Source organism: Mus caroli, chromosome 12 (assembly GCF_900094665.2).
Source record: "Mus caroli chromosome 12, CAROLI_EIJ_v1.1, whole genome shotgun sequence".
NCBI classification, from domain to species: domain Eukaryota; kingdom Metazoa; phylum Chordata; class Mammalia; order Rodentia; family Muridae; genus Mus; species Mus caroli.
In genome coordinates this window covers 70,965,018-70,979,509 of record NC_034581.1, presented here as the reverse complement: position 1 = coordinate 70,979,509, position 14,492 = coordinate 70,965,018, and the positions used below count along the sequence as shown (strand labels likewise).

General features: G+C 44.6%; 1 protein-coding gene across 2 annotated transcripts in view; it reads right to left on the bottom strand.

The window, feature by feature from the left end:
• Positions 1–610: 610 nt before the first annotated feature.
• Positions 611–14,492, bottom strand: part of Ppp1r36 (protein phosphatase 1 regulatory subunit 36) — a 25,465-nt gene continuing 11,583 nt past the window's right edge. Inside the window, exons 3-11 of one of the 2 annotated variants that reach the window (XM_021179413.2) lie at positions 14,156–14,242; positions 12,921–13,018; positions 12,749–12,815; positions 11,816–11,914; positions 4,519–4,653; positions 2,429–2,471; positions 1,934–2,112; positions 1,517–1,705; positions 611–984 (exon numbers count right to left, since the gene is read on the bottom strand). In XM_021179413.2, the coding sequence (XP_021035072.1) occupies positions 798–984; positions 1,517–1,705; positions 1,934–2,112; positions 2,429–2,471; positions 4,519–4,653; positions 11,816–11,914; positions 12,749–12,815; positions 12,921–13,018; positions 14,156–14,242 (1,084 nt within the window). In that variant the 3' untranslated portion in view covers positions 611–797. The remainder of the gene's footprint in view (positions 985–1,516; positions 1,706–1,933; positions 2,113–2,428; positions 2,472–4,518; positions 4,654–11,815; positions 11,915–12,748; positions 12,816–12,920; positions 13,019–14,155; positions 14,243–14,492) is intronic. The other variant, XM_021179414.2, reaches the window with a different exon arrangement.

Sequence of the window (14,492 nt, the reverse complement as noted above, 5' to 3'; positions counted from 1 at the left end):
GTGTATGTATCAGAGCATGTATGTGAGGTCAGAAGACAACATTCTCTCCTCCCACTGTTGCCCTGTGTTTAAAGACCAGCTGGTGTCACTGGATGAGGCTCCTGTGTCTGCTTCCCGTCTTCTGCAGGTGTGCTGTGATTAAAGATGCATCTTATTCATCTAGGTCTCTTTATATGAGTTCCAGGGATGGAACGCACACACACACACACACACACACACTCACTCAAATTGTCTATGAACATCCATTTAAAGCTGTAGCTATGTAAATTACAAAAAAAAAAGTGATCCCCAGCCGGGCGTGGTGGCTCACGCCTTTAATCCCAGCACTCAGGAGGCAGAGGCAGGTGGATTTCTGAGTTCGAGGCCAGCCTGGTCTACAAAGTGAGTTCCAGGACAGCCAGGGCTACAGAGAAACCCTGTCTCGAACAAAAAAAGTGACCCCCTCTGGAATTCTATAATATATATTGTATAATATATAGTGGTCTGAGGAATGATGGGGTTGTCCTCTGGCCTGTGCACACACAGGCACACAAGTGCCATATACACTTGTACACCCAAGTGCACTCACACCCATGAACACAAAGAAGAACTTGTACGAGTAGGAAAATGTGCTTTTTAAGAGCTTTCTAAAACTCTTTATTAATCAAATTGTTAACTTTTAACAGAACTTGATTCAAAAAAAATCTTTGACAGTTTAAACAGCTATTTTATGTTAGTAAATATTAATCCTATAAGTGCTATGGAGAAGTAGTTACTTCAAATACAGAGCCCTAGGTAAGGAACTGGAACCAATTAGATTATTTAGGGCAGGTGCTTGGCGAAGCTAGTTTTGACATGACTAAATTCAGTGTGTTTTGGATCTTCGTGTTATTTCTCTCTACTATGGAAGAACTTCTTCCATTTGGTTTTGTATTTTCTTCTAATTCCAGGGGGAGGAGAGTATTCGGGTTGAACAGATTTCGAGGCTCCCCCAAGATGCCAACTCTGTAAAGAGAATTATTGCTGTAATTAATACAGTAAGTGGTAAGGCCAAACACTGTGGTTCATAGTTGTGGTCATGACTGTGAGTATCAGTCTGTAATAGTGTACACACACAAACACACACACACACACAGACGCACACACACAGACACATGCACTCGCCAATCCCATTTCCATACCACCCCTGTGGTCTTACATATCAGCCCCAAACTCAGTCCATAGAAAGGTTCTTTTCTGGCTCTACTCACATCTCCTCAAGATGAATTCTTATAACAGACCTTGAGCCCTAAAGAGTCTGTCCCTCACCCCTTCAGGCAACAACTATCTGGAGTCTAGCACGGCTTCTAGGGATTTTGTTTTGTTTTGTCTTTTTCTAGTCCAGATGGGCCTAAGTAGAAATGCTCTGGTCAGGAAGACAGGGGCTGACATGGGAACAGATGCCTTCTCCTGCCCGGTAGAGGAACCACAGTGCCTGAGCCCATGGCCGTCCCAGACCCACCCACTTGTCTCCTGTGATTCTCCTTAGACTGCTTACATTGGCATAGCTACAGATTCCAGATCTGTTATGTTCTTCTCCTCTCGGGGATGGAGTTTGATGCCTGCCACATACTTTTTCTCTGTGATATGTTGAGCTTTTTCTCTGAGAGATGGCAGCAGTGTAGACAAAACTGGGGAGCGCATGTCCATGGCCTTTTTAATTGCTGGACGTTTTGCCATCATTCTCCTGTGGTAGAAAGAGGGGACAGTCATGTCCCATCATTCTCTGTCTTACAAATATTCTTGAGCGGAGGAAAGGCCCAGTGGTTATAGCTGAGCCAGATGCCGTCGTGCAGACTGTAATGCCAGCTGCTTTAGAGGCGAAGGCACTCAGATTATAGGTCCGGGGCCCAGCCTGAGCTACAGAGACTTCTTCTTTCTCAAGAACAGAGAGAGAGTGAATGAGAGGTCATACCTGAACTGTACCAATGTCATGCGCTTCTTCTCTCCTCCTGACGCTTCGTCTTCATGCTTCCTTCGAGGAATGTTGAACATATTGGTCCGAAAAAGCCTGCCTACCTCTTCCTCAATCTCTGTCAAGTACTGACGTCGGAAGACGATCCAGGCTATGCAGGTACAGAAGGTATAAAAGGACTGGAAGAGAGAAAAAGAAAAATCACAGGACCCAGAGATGGTATGAACAACTCCCAGAATCACACAGTGCCATTACAGAGGCACAAGCCCAGATGATCCAGCCGGCCCATGTCCCTGGAAGCTGCACAGGGTTACATGTGTCTTCACATTTGTGAGGAGAGAAAGTCAGGCCAAAATTCTAAGATATAGCAAAAACCATATTATCGTTCTTTTTTTAAAAATGGATACATTTGCTTAAAAAAAAAATCCGTCAAATGGCTATTGGCTACTACTTTGTGCTGCTTTCATTGAAAAGTCCCCAAAGCAAGGGGCTTACCTCAAAGAATTTCCAGTCTTTTTGGGTATCTGATATTTTCTCCCTGAAATATAACAAATCACAACTCTAGGTGATAAGTTCATTGACCCCAAAACGTAGGATTCTAATTTGGATCTGGAAGGTCCCTTGAGGCCATAGGCACCTTTGCTGGCTGATGGGATTATGAGGAGGCAGGGGAAACTTGAGGTGGCAAGGCTCAGTTAGAGGAAGTGGGTCACTGGGGATGTGCCAGACTCTGTCTCTGGACTCTTCCCCATCCCCCGTCCTAGCTGCTTTCTTCTAGCATGCCTTCCTGCCATGATGCAACTCCTAGGCACAGGCCCAGGACATGTTAAGATCTTTATATTGGTTATTGCATTTCATCCTTCTTCTCCCCCACGGGGGAGTCAGCATTGTGATTTCTATGCTACACTGAGAAAGCTGAAGTTGAAAATGAAGTCCAGTTTTCTCTCTGTATTCCCATGGTGCTAGTCAGCTACCTGGGATTGCTCCACTGATGGCGCCCTGCTACCCCGCACACTCCTCCTCCAAGATGGCTTTCTTTGTACTTTATACTTGGAATCACCCTCAGTGACCTGCTGGATGGTCACTGAGTGTGTATGTGTTAAGTACATCAGATTTGTGTGTGTGTGTTTTGTTGTTGTTATTGTTGCTTGTTTGTTGAGAGAGAGAGAGAAAGAGAGAGAGAAAGAGAGAGAGAGAGAAAGAGAGAGAAAGAACATGAAGTTGGGCAGATAGGGAGTAGGGAAAATCTAGGAAATTAGAGAAATCAATTAGAGGAGGGAAAAAAACAAACTGTAGAGTTCTGTTTAAAATAGAAACACAGATAAAAAAAAGTCAACATGAATTTCTCAGACAGGATTAAATTATTAGAAAAAAATCATTAGCCAATAAAAAAATACTATGGTACAGAAAAACCTCAGTAATAGTGTTGGAAAATTGAATAGTATTAAAGAAGTATCTTAGATTCATAGTCCACCTGATAAATATATGACACAATTCAAGTGGATCAAATATAGCATTTTTGATGTGATTTTTTTGTTTGTTTGTTTGTTTTAAACTAAGAAAGAAGGGTAGGTAATTCAGCCCAGGAGGAACCTGTATGATTATCAGACAGCATCAGGGACAAGTTGGACAAGCTCACATTAGTGAAAATGTGGACTATCTACCTAATGTGTGTAAGCGAAGGGAACCAGCAGGGCGGGGCACGTGGCCAGTGCTTGTCATGGGACACAGAAAAGCACACACTTTCCCATCTCGCCCTTGGTGAAGGTTAAAAGTAAATATGTAGGCCGGGCGTGGTGCGCACGCCTTTAATCCCAGCTCTCGGGAGGCAGAGGGAGGCGGATTTCTGAGTTCGAGGCTAGCCTGGTCTACAGAGTGAGTTCCAGGACAGCCAGGGCTACACAGAAAAACCCTGTCTCAAAAAAAAAAAAAAAAAAAAAAAAGTAAATATGTAGATAGATAAAACACCTTCAAGTGACACGTTCAAAATGATTTGTCATAAATCCCAAGGTAACCAAGAAAACTCAGAATAAACAGGAATAGATTTCTTTACTGTCATAAACTAAGGATCCTGGCCCTGCATGTGGGAAGGCTGCAGGGGCTCTGGGTTCTTTTGTTTGCTTGCTTTTTTTTTTTTTTTTAAAGACAGTGCTTAACTCTGTCGCCCAGGGAAGATCTTCAAGTGATCACCCTGCCTCAGCATTTCCGGTGCTCCCTACTGTAGGTAAGCATCACAGACACTCCCATGTGTATTGTTAGCCTGGCAATATATCACATGAGCATTTTTAAGGGTTTGCACTTTTGGTTAAACGTGTTCTGGATGATAAGCCGAAAGGAAATAGCCCAAATGTAATGTGGATAAAGATATTCAATACAAAAACATTGCAAGACAAAACAAACAAACAAACAACAAAATAAAACCTCAAAACGCACCGATGTTCACAAAAGGAATTGTGAATCTAATGGGCTAGCACACACAAAAGAATCCCTACAGCTATTGAGACTGTGTACCAAGAATATATATGGATAAAAATACACGTGTAAAGAATGGGGGCAGCAGAAGGGCAGCAGATGCGCATGCGTACTTTCCACAGCTCAAGTGATGCTTATCCGCCATGCCCAAGCCCAGCACGAGGATGCAGTACTTCTGAGCCAGGTACTTCTGTGCATCTTCTAACTTGTTCACAACCAGCTCTACCTCTTTCTTCTCTATCAGGCCTCTGGGGGTGGGGAGACAAGAGGTAGATTAATCCTGGTCAAAGTCTATATTAATGAGCAAGAAGTCAAAAGTATAGGCTACTTGGAAAGAAATAGCAGTGAGTCAACAAACTTCACTGACCAGTTGACTTGCTTGAATTTTTGCATAGGGAAAATCCTCAAATGTGGGACCGAGAGAGGCAGTCTGTTTTCTGGTCGAGCTAGGTTTAAACCCGGGAGACCCAGCAGACTAATCTTCAAGGGACGATAGGCCCGTTTGCCATGCTCCCAGACACTAGGCTCCATAATCCTGTGGCCATCAGTCACATAGGCTCTCCAGATGCCACTCCCACAGTTACCTGGTAACAGCCAGGTATGCTCCTCCCCACAGTTACCTGGCAATAGCCAGGTAAGCCCAGCCCACTATAAAAGGGGCTGTTCTCCCTCCCACTTATTCCCTTGCTCTTACTGTTGTTCCCTTGCTCCCCCCATCCCCCAATTCCCTTCCTCCCTCTCTCCACGTGGCCATGGCTGGCCTCTACTTCTCTACTTTTCTCCCTCTCTCTGCCTTTCTGCAATAAACGCTTTAAAACCATGGACTGCCTCTTCTCACCAGGACCAGCCATGCTGGAGCAATGGAGCACACACATCTAAACCCCAGTGCCAGCTAACCCAAGTCACCTGCGCGAGCAGCACAAGGCTCCTCCCCACAGCATCCAGCCCGAGCACTCTGCTCCTGCCCTTTTCCCTTCTGCCTGGGTCAGAGCCCACCTGCGGGCACACACTGTGTTCTCAGCTCTTCCGAAGCAGACAGCGAAGTCTGGGATGTCCGAGAGCCTGAGAACTGCCTCCATGCGGTCTAGGACCCCTTAGCCAATTCTGCCAGCTCCGCGGGGACCCCAGACTGCGCCTCCCCTGACTCCTGCAGCTTCTCACCACGCTGCTGCAGTGGGATCCACAGTGCAGTCAAACTTCCTGCATCCACCTGCATGAGTGGCCCTAGCCCTATGGAGGGCCGGACAAGGGTCTCTATTTTTACCCCACACTCAAAATCTCCCTTTCTTTTTTTAAAAAAAGGATATATTTATTTTTACTTGGTTTGCATGGGTGTTTTGCCTGCATGTGTTAGGTGCCTGGTGCCCACATAAGCAGAAGAGGGTCCAGGAGTCATGGAGAGTTGTGAGCCACCACGTGGGGACTGGACCTGACCCCTGGACCTCTAGAAGATCAGCCAGTGCTCTTATCTGCAGAGCCACCTCTGTGACCCCTCCAAGTCATTTAATGACTATTATCCATTGGATTCTGCATCTCTAGTTCAAGGGGGAATGTCACTCGTATAGAGATCCTTAGGCTCTATGTTCTTTTTGTATCCTCAGCTACAGTCACGTTGAATCCTAATTCCTAGAGAACACTCAAGTAACAAGTTATCTGAGCTGGCTGCTGGGGTGTCTGGTGGCTGTCCCATTTCTGCGGATTCCTAAAGCACAGTGGAGACTCTGCTACCTCAGCTTTCCCCAGGGCCCCGATGCTGCTATTAAGTTGAGGGGTTCTGTGTCTGAACACAGGCTGCTTCCAGTTCCGAGCTCAGCTCCAGTTGGTAGGGAACCATTCGCTGGTCAGTACTCTGTGGACTTTGGCATCAAGTGTACGAAAGTGCAGTCCAGCTCTGGTTGAATTGCAAATGACCTTTGTAAAAGACGCTTGATCTTAGGCAACAGCAGGTCTGCAGCCCAATGTTAAGTGTTTGCAACACAGTAGAAGCAATACTGTTGACAATACTGTCAAGTGTCACTGGAAAACAAATGGAATGTGCTCTCAGTAGTGCTGCCCCCTTTGAAGCCACACCAACTATATGAAGACATAGCAGGCTGGTGGTGGCAGACACCTTTGATCCCAGCTCTTGGGAGGCAGAGGGAGGTGGATCTCTGTGAGTTTAAGGCCAACCTCGGCTACAGATGGACTTCTAGGACAGCCAGGCTACACAAAAAATCCTATATGAAGACATGCCTGAATGGAGAGGGATGAGTTTAAGGATACCATGGGCCTTTGAAAGGCAGTGTTATCACAGGTCATCCAAAGCTCGTGAGTCGCTGGAGTAAAATGGGCTTCTGGAATAAAGAAAGTGGGCTCCAGCTTGAAGAGTCCAGATGTTCCTTAGTCCAAACACAGCTTCTACATGCAACCAGCAGCCTGCAGACCAAGTCCTAGTGCCTGCCTCCCAGCCTTCTTCAAATACCCCTTACCCTTCTCTGTCAGAGGCGCCACTAGCTAATCCTCTTATGCTATAGAACCAAACCAAACAGCCATCAAAGTGTGGCTTTAGCCAGGCAGTGGTGGCACACGCCTTTAATCCCAGCACTCCAGAGGCAGAGACAGGCGGATTTCTGAGCTCGAGGCCAGCCTGGTCTACAAAGTGAGTTCCAGGACAGCCAGGGCTATACAGAGAAACCCTGTCTCGGAAAAACCTTAAAAAAAAAAAAAAATAGTGGGGCTTTAAAACACTCTGGACAGCTAGGCAGTGGTGGCACATGTCTTTAATCCTGGGACTTGGGAGGCAGAGACAGGCGGATTTCTGAGTTCGAGGCCAGCCTGGTCTAAAGGGTGAGTTCCAGGACAGCCAAGGCTACACAGAGAAACCCTGACTGGAAAAAACAAACAAACAAACAAACAAACAAATAAAACAAAATCACTCTGGACAAGGATTCTCAACCTTTAGTCAATTATAAAGGAAAACTATCCTGAGGCACTTGCTCAAAGTACAGATTCCCAGTGTGAATCCCTCTCTGAGATTCCAGAGAGTCCAGGAAAATTAAAACAATTATTCCTAGTGATTATGAAGCTGGGCACTGGGGATTCACCTCGAAATATACATCAGGAACCTGTGTGTTGGGCTAGTGCCTGCCATCAAACCTGATGACATTAGTTCAATACCTGGGACCTACATGGTGGAGAATAGAATTGTCCTCTAACTTTTGTATGTGTACACACACATACACACATACACAAATATACTTTTTTAATTAACAAAAACAAAACAATGAACCTAGGGCTGGAGAGATGTATCAGCAGTTACGAGCAGTTGCTGTTCTTCCAGAGGACCTGAGTTCAGTTCCCAGCACCCATGTGACATCTGACCTGTAACTGGCCCCCTAGAGTGCCTGCACTCACGTGCACATACCGCCATGCAGACACACACACCTACACACTATTAAGATCAATAAATCGTTTATAAAACCCTGTTGAAAGTGGAAAGAAAAGGGGAAGCCATGAAGCCAAAGCACAAAGGAAAAACACAAAATGGAAGAATTCCAGGCAGAGCCGATCTGTTCCCACCCATGTGCCGAGCCTGAAAACCATTCCCTCTAGGATTTAGGACATGTGTCTTCAGTTGCTTCCAAAATTTATGTGTGGGGGTAGAGGAGACTGAGCATCATGTAGCCCAGGCTGGCCTTGAATCTACTGTGTAGCTGAGGACCACTATGAACAACTGTGAATCTGCTCTCTCAGCCTCCACCTCCCAAATGCTGGGATTACAGACTGTACCACCACGACGGGTTTGTGTGTATTAAGCAAGCACTCTACCAACTAAGCTACATCCCCCACCCTTAAACAGTCTTCAGACAGTTGATCCAGTGAGAGGTTCACCTGAACTGACAAACACAGTCCTTAGCACTCCAAGGGGTAAGGATGCAGTTTGTGCACAGGACCGTGTGTTCGACCCCTAACTCCACCTAAAATGAAAACTGCAACATTGACAATCTTGTGGAAAGTGAAATATCACACACATTGCTGCTAAAATGAAGTAGGCATAATTCTATGAAAACAAAAAAACATTTGAAAAAGGAATTTAAAGAGACATAGAAGTGATTATGCGTTTTGATCCCTCTTAGAAATTTATTCTTTAAAAAGCATTATCCAGAGTCAGACAGAGTTGTGAATGAAAATATACTGTTCTAAAAACCAAAACAAAACAAAAAGATATTCAGTTCTGAAAATCTGAGCCAGGCATGGGAGCACACACCCACAATCCCAGGACTTGACAGACTGAGGCAGGAGGATCAGGAGTTCAAGATCAACCTCAGAGATATATTGATCATAAAACCATCCTGAACTAAATAAGACCATCTCAAAAACACCCAATTCAATACACAACAGCAATTATTATAATGAATATATAACAAGTAACAAATTAATGTATAAAATAAATAACATTATTATTATTATTATTGAGACAGAGTGTCTTACTATGTAGCCCTGGTTGCCCTGGAACTTACTATGTAGATGAAGCTGGCCTCAAACTCATAAATATCCACCTGCCAATGTTTCCCGAGTCCTGGGATCAAAGGCATGCACCAGCTGACCTACAAATATTATTTATCTATCAGAGAAACAGGTAATGTTCAAAATCCACAAACACAAGCGGCATGAGAGGAAAGCTCGCATACAGCCAGTTATGACGTAAGGGCTTGGCAGTTCCTGACTTTGCAGGACTGAAATCAATTCTTTTCCTCTGTGCAAACACCCTAACACAGTCTATATTTAACTCTGTTATAAACCGACTGATTTCCAGACACTTGAAAAATGAAAAGTTGTCATGATTTTCAGAACCCATAACCGAGGATTTGGGCTGCCGTGTTTTCCTATTCGGCTGTGTTCTGCTTAGTTTTCAGTGCATTTAAAACCTAGCTTGGAGACCTTTCTTCTCTGTAACTTATAAACTAATATGTAAAAGAGATGTCTTTGCTAGATCAGTAATGAGCCTCAGAGTTAAAAGAAATGGGAGAACATAACCAGCCAAAGAACTGGACAGACTCACTGAGCCCATCTTGGGACTCGGAGGCTCTTGAAGCCTTGTAAGCCGCAGTTGGCCTCAGCTGTGGATGCTGTCATAGAAACGCTTCGTGTCCTGGCTGCCCTGCTGGGAAATGCCACCCTGAAATAACACTCACTGCGTATCTCCTGGTGGCATCGCAGGGACAGCAGTGTCAGAAGTATTACAAAACTGCTATCCAGGATCATCTATCAGTTCACAAAATGTTTCTCCTATGCCTATGGCTTGATCAGATACGAGGCTTTCTATTTTAAAAACATTCTGTAGTAACGAATCAGTGGGCCTCCTCAGCATTCCTAACAGCGAAATCCCACGGAGGGGAGAACAGAACAGCCTGGGCACTTGGAAAGTTCCACAGCTTGTGAAAGGTCACCAAGCCTAAGAGGCATTGTTGTGTTCTGGGCTCCAAGTTCCCAGAGTTTGGCCCTGGAGTTTGTCTTTCGGCCATCGCTGCCTAACAGTGCAGTTAAGTTTTCTACGGACGTTCTCCCCCCCCAGCTAAATCTACTTAAAAAAACAAAACCAAAAACCACCAACAATTTAGCTTTTTGTTACCAGATGCTTACAAACTTTTTAGCATGAATTTTGTAAGCATTAAAAAAAAAAAATGAGAGAGGGAGCAAGAGAGAGTGCTGCACGGTTCCGTGTTGAAGTCACTAGCTACATGTGCCTGCTGAGCATTCCTCTGAATTGAGGAGGCCATTAGAGATGTACCAGATTCAGGCTGGAGAGATGGCTCAGCAGTCAAGAGCACTGGTTGCTCTTCCAGGGGAGCCTGGTTCAATTCCCTGCACCCACCTGGCAACTCACAACTGTCTCTAACTCCAGTTCCAGAGGATCCGACACCCTAACACAGATGTACATGTAGGCAAAACACTCATGGACATGAAATGAGAGAGAAAGAGAGCAGATTCTAAAGATTACAGAAAAACATAAAATCTCCCATTACTAGCATCCCAGGGCTGGGGAGATGGTTCAGTAGGTAAAGTGGTTGCTGCTCAGGCTGAAGGATCCAGGTTTGGATCCCCAGCATCCCTGTGTAAACTTGACATGGTGGCAGACATCTGTGACCTCAGCTCTGTAGGGAAATGAGACAGACAAGTCCCTGGGGCCCTTGGCTAGCCAGTCTAGCTGAAAATCAGCAAGCTTATGGCAAGAATACAGTGAGAGGCCATGTCTCAAAACACATGGTGGGGGGCGTGGTGGAGCACGCCTTTAATCTCAGCACTTGGGAGGCAGAGGCAGGTGAATTTCTGAGTTCGAGGCCAGCCTGGTCTACAGAGTGAATTCCAGGACAGCCAGGGCTACACAGAGAAACCCTGTCTCGAAAAAACCCAAACCAAACCAAACCAAAAAAACCACATGGTGGGAATGTTAGAGACCTCAGGCCTCCACGTGCTCATGTGCATGTGAGCATACTACCCCACTCCTACATGCATACACCACATGCATACACATGCATACGCACTCACACGCACATGCAAATGCATGCACACACACATGTATATAGCATACATGTATGCACAAAGAAGGAATACAATTTTAAAAAAAGAATTATTTTAAAATGGTAACATTCTAGTGCTGACTACATGTTATCATCATAGTATTTTTAACTCAATAGGTTGGATAAAATAATTATTTAAATTAACTTTAGATAGATTTCATTTTGTATCTTTAAAAATAAAAACATTAAAATGTTTTATTATCAAAAATATTAAATAATATTAAAAATAAAAATTTCTAATAATGCATTAGAAAATTTTGGGTCCAGCAGCGGTGGTGGTGCAGGCCTCTAGTCTCAGCACTTGGGAGGCAGAGGCAGGTGGATCTCTGAGATTGAGACCAGCCTGATGTACAAGAGCAAGTTCCAGGATAGCCAGGGCTACATAGAGAAACCTTGTCTTGAAAAACCAATGATGAAGAAGAAGATGATGATGTAGACCATTTTAAGTTGCATTTTAAATATGGCTCTCATTATAGCTCATCATTGAACAGTGCTGATGTATGCTTGCTGCAATGTTTCATCATGAGATTTTCTGTGTGAACTGCTCAGTGAGCTTTAAAACAAAGCAAATTCTCCTGTGTAAAATGTTTCCTAGACACCGGGCAGTGGTGGCGCACGCCAGCACTCGGGAGGCAGAGGCAGGTGGATTTCTGAATTCGAGGCCAGCCTGATCTTCAGAGTGAGTTCCAGGACAGCCAGGGCTACACAGAGAAACCCTGTCTCGAAAAACTTAAAAAAAAAAAAAAAATGTTTCCTAGACCAGAAAAATTTCCAACATGCCACCACCCCGTCAGCCTAAGTGAGGCTGTCAGTAACAAACCTCTCAAGCATGCTATGCAACCTTACTCACACCACACAGCTTTGGGGATTCTTCTCCATCGAGAGTCTCTGCAGGTAATAAGACAGATAGTACAACAGCGCCATGAGGAAGCTGTCAAGATTCTTATTCCTACGGGGAAATTGAAGAAAAAAGACCAAGAACCAACATTGGCTTTCTCATGAAGAACAAAGGGACCTGTATGAGAATAAATAGAAATATATAATTCTAAGTCTATTACACAGTGAACTTACTACCCATTGTGCTAGAGATGTAAAAAGCACCTGAAAAAGACTCATTCCTGGATAGTAAGCTACCACATTATTAACGTATTGTTAATTATTTCACTTCACAAGTATTCGTTCTTTTTTTTTTTTGGTTTTTTGAGACAGGGTTTCTCTGTGTAGCTCTGGCTGTCCTGGCACTCACTTTGTAGACCAGGCTGGCCTCGAACTCAGAAATTCACCTGCCTCTGCCTCCCGAGTGCTGGGATTAAAGGTGTGCGCCACCACGCCCGGCTAAGTATTCGTTCTTTAGGTGACATATTTTCATTGTTTATAAAATGTACTGGCTGGGCATGGTGGTTCATACCTGTGACCCTTGCAATCCACAGCATCTCAGGTTCCAGGCTAGCCTGGGCTGCTAAACATAACTGGCGGAGAAAACTTCCCCATACCATAACCCTATTTCAATATACAAGCAAAAGTACAGAAATAAATGAAGCAAACATACTCCTCCCCCACGCTTTTGTAAACATCTTGTTGTGGAGATGCACTCATGAACACCGACTGCTCGGACGCAAACCGCTCTCATTCTGTGCTCTAGGACTTAGGTAGCTCTCCCAGATTCTAGTCTAGACTTGCGCAGGGGCGCTATGTGCTCTCTCTGAGAATCAGACCTGTATTCACTTATTAGACAAAAGTCCCTGCAACAGGAGAGGGATGTATGCCATCTCATCAGCTGTACCTCAAAAACGTGGTGAAGGAGCAGATCCGCTGCATTTCAGTGTCCTGGAGGGACAGCAGGGCAACAACTGAAAGACAGAAAGGGGGGCAGTTAAACGGAGCCACGGAGATGCACTGGAGGCCGGGGGGGGGGGGCTGCACCGCCTCGGAGTGGGAGGAAGAAAGTGGCTCACACTTGACGTCATCCAGCGTGACATTGCCCTGCTGACTTCGTTTCTCCAAAGCCTTAGCCGCCTTCTCATCCCTTGAGGCAAACCTTTTATCTGTCAACCTGTTTGAAAAATTGCATTGTCTCAAGTGATTTTTTTAAATTTATTTTTATATTATCTGTAGGGGTGTGTATTACATTCGTGCGGTGCTCGCTGAGGCCAGAGGGGGGTGTTGAAACCCCCAAGGACAGTTACAGCTACTTGTGAGCTCTAGGAGTCAAATCTGTGTCCTGTGGAAGGGCAGCCAGTGTTCTTTACCTCTGAGTCACTGCTCTGTCCCTCAAAGAATATTTTAATTCAGCTGTATCTAATGTATCCTGAGATACACAGGGAATTAGCTTGCAATGAGAGCACAGTCCCATTTAATGTAGTATTATTTCAAAATGCACTTTATTGAACACTGTATCTATTATGCTAGAAGCAGAAGCATATACAAGTAGCTGTAACTGTCCTTGGGGGATTCAACACCCCCCTCTGGCCTCAGGGAGCACCGCATGAATATAATACACACCCCTACAGATAATATAAAAAGTTTACTGATATAAAATGTAAACTCAAATAGACCGCTTTTTGTTTGTTTTGTTTTGTTTTCTTGAGATAGGGTCTCTCTGTGTAATCCTGGCTATCTCCAACTCAGAGATCCACCTACCTCTGCCTCCTGAGTGCTGAGATTAAATTCACAGGCTACCACTGCTCAGCTTTCAAATGGATCATTTATATCACTTAATGGGTTGCCTAGAATACATGAGGTCCTGGTTTAAGTTCCAGTACTGCAGATGGATGGATGGATGGATGGATGGATGGATGGATAGAAGAAATAAAGGATAGATAGGTGGGTGGGTGGATGGATGGATAGAAGAAAGAAAGGATGGGTAGGTAGGTGGATGGATGAATGGGTAGTGGGTGGATGGATGGATGGTAAATGGATGGAAGAAAGAACAGATGGATGGGTGGATGGGCGGGTGGGCGGAAGAAATTCTAGTGTCACTGCTATTTTCAGATTTTAAAAAAGCTATAGCAAGTTTGAAATGTATCAGTAGCCATGTTATCAAAGGAATGACCGTCTAGGATCTGTTTGTAATTTTAGCTGTAGTTGAGACCCTTGATAGGTATTTTCACGACAACCTAGGGAAATGGGACTGGTATATCTTTGCATTTGTAAAGACAAGTGAGTCCACTGAGAAGAGAAGAGCAGCCACCTTTCTGAAGCTCCGCTGTCCATCTCAGCAAAGTGAACCGCCTTCCCTTTCTTGCCTTTCTCCTTGAGTTCTATTGCAGGTGCGAAACTGCAACACAAAGGTATGGTTAGCAACTTTCCCCAGAGGAAGGCAGATCCTACCGGGGGCAGAGCTCATGGAGTCTGAAGATTGGCATATATTAGCCGCATTCAACTCCGGATGTATTTTACACGTGGAACCACTATCTTTTTTTTTTTTTCTTTTTAAAAATACCTTTATTGGTCACCTATATTGATTAAAACCACAGGGTAGAAATGTGAGGTCTGGCTTAATGGTAGAGCATTTGCCTAGCATGCAT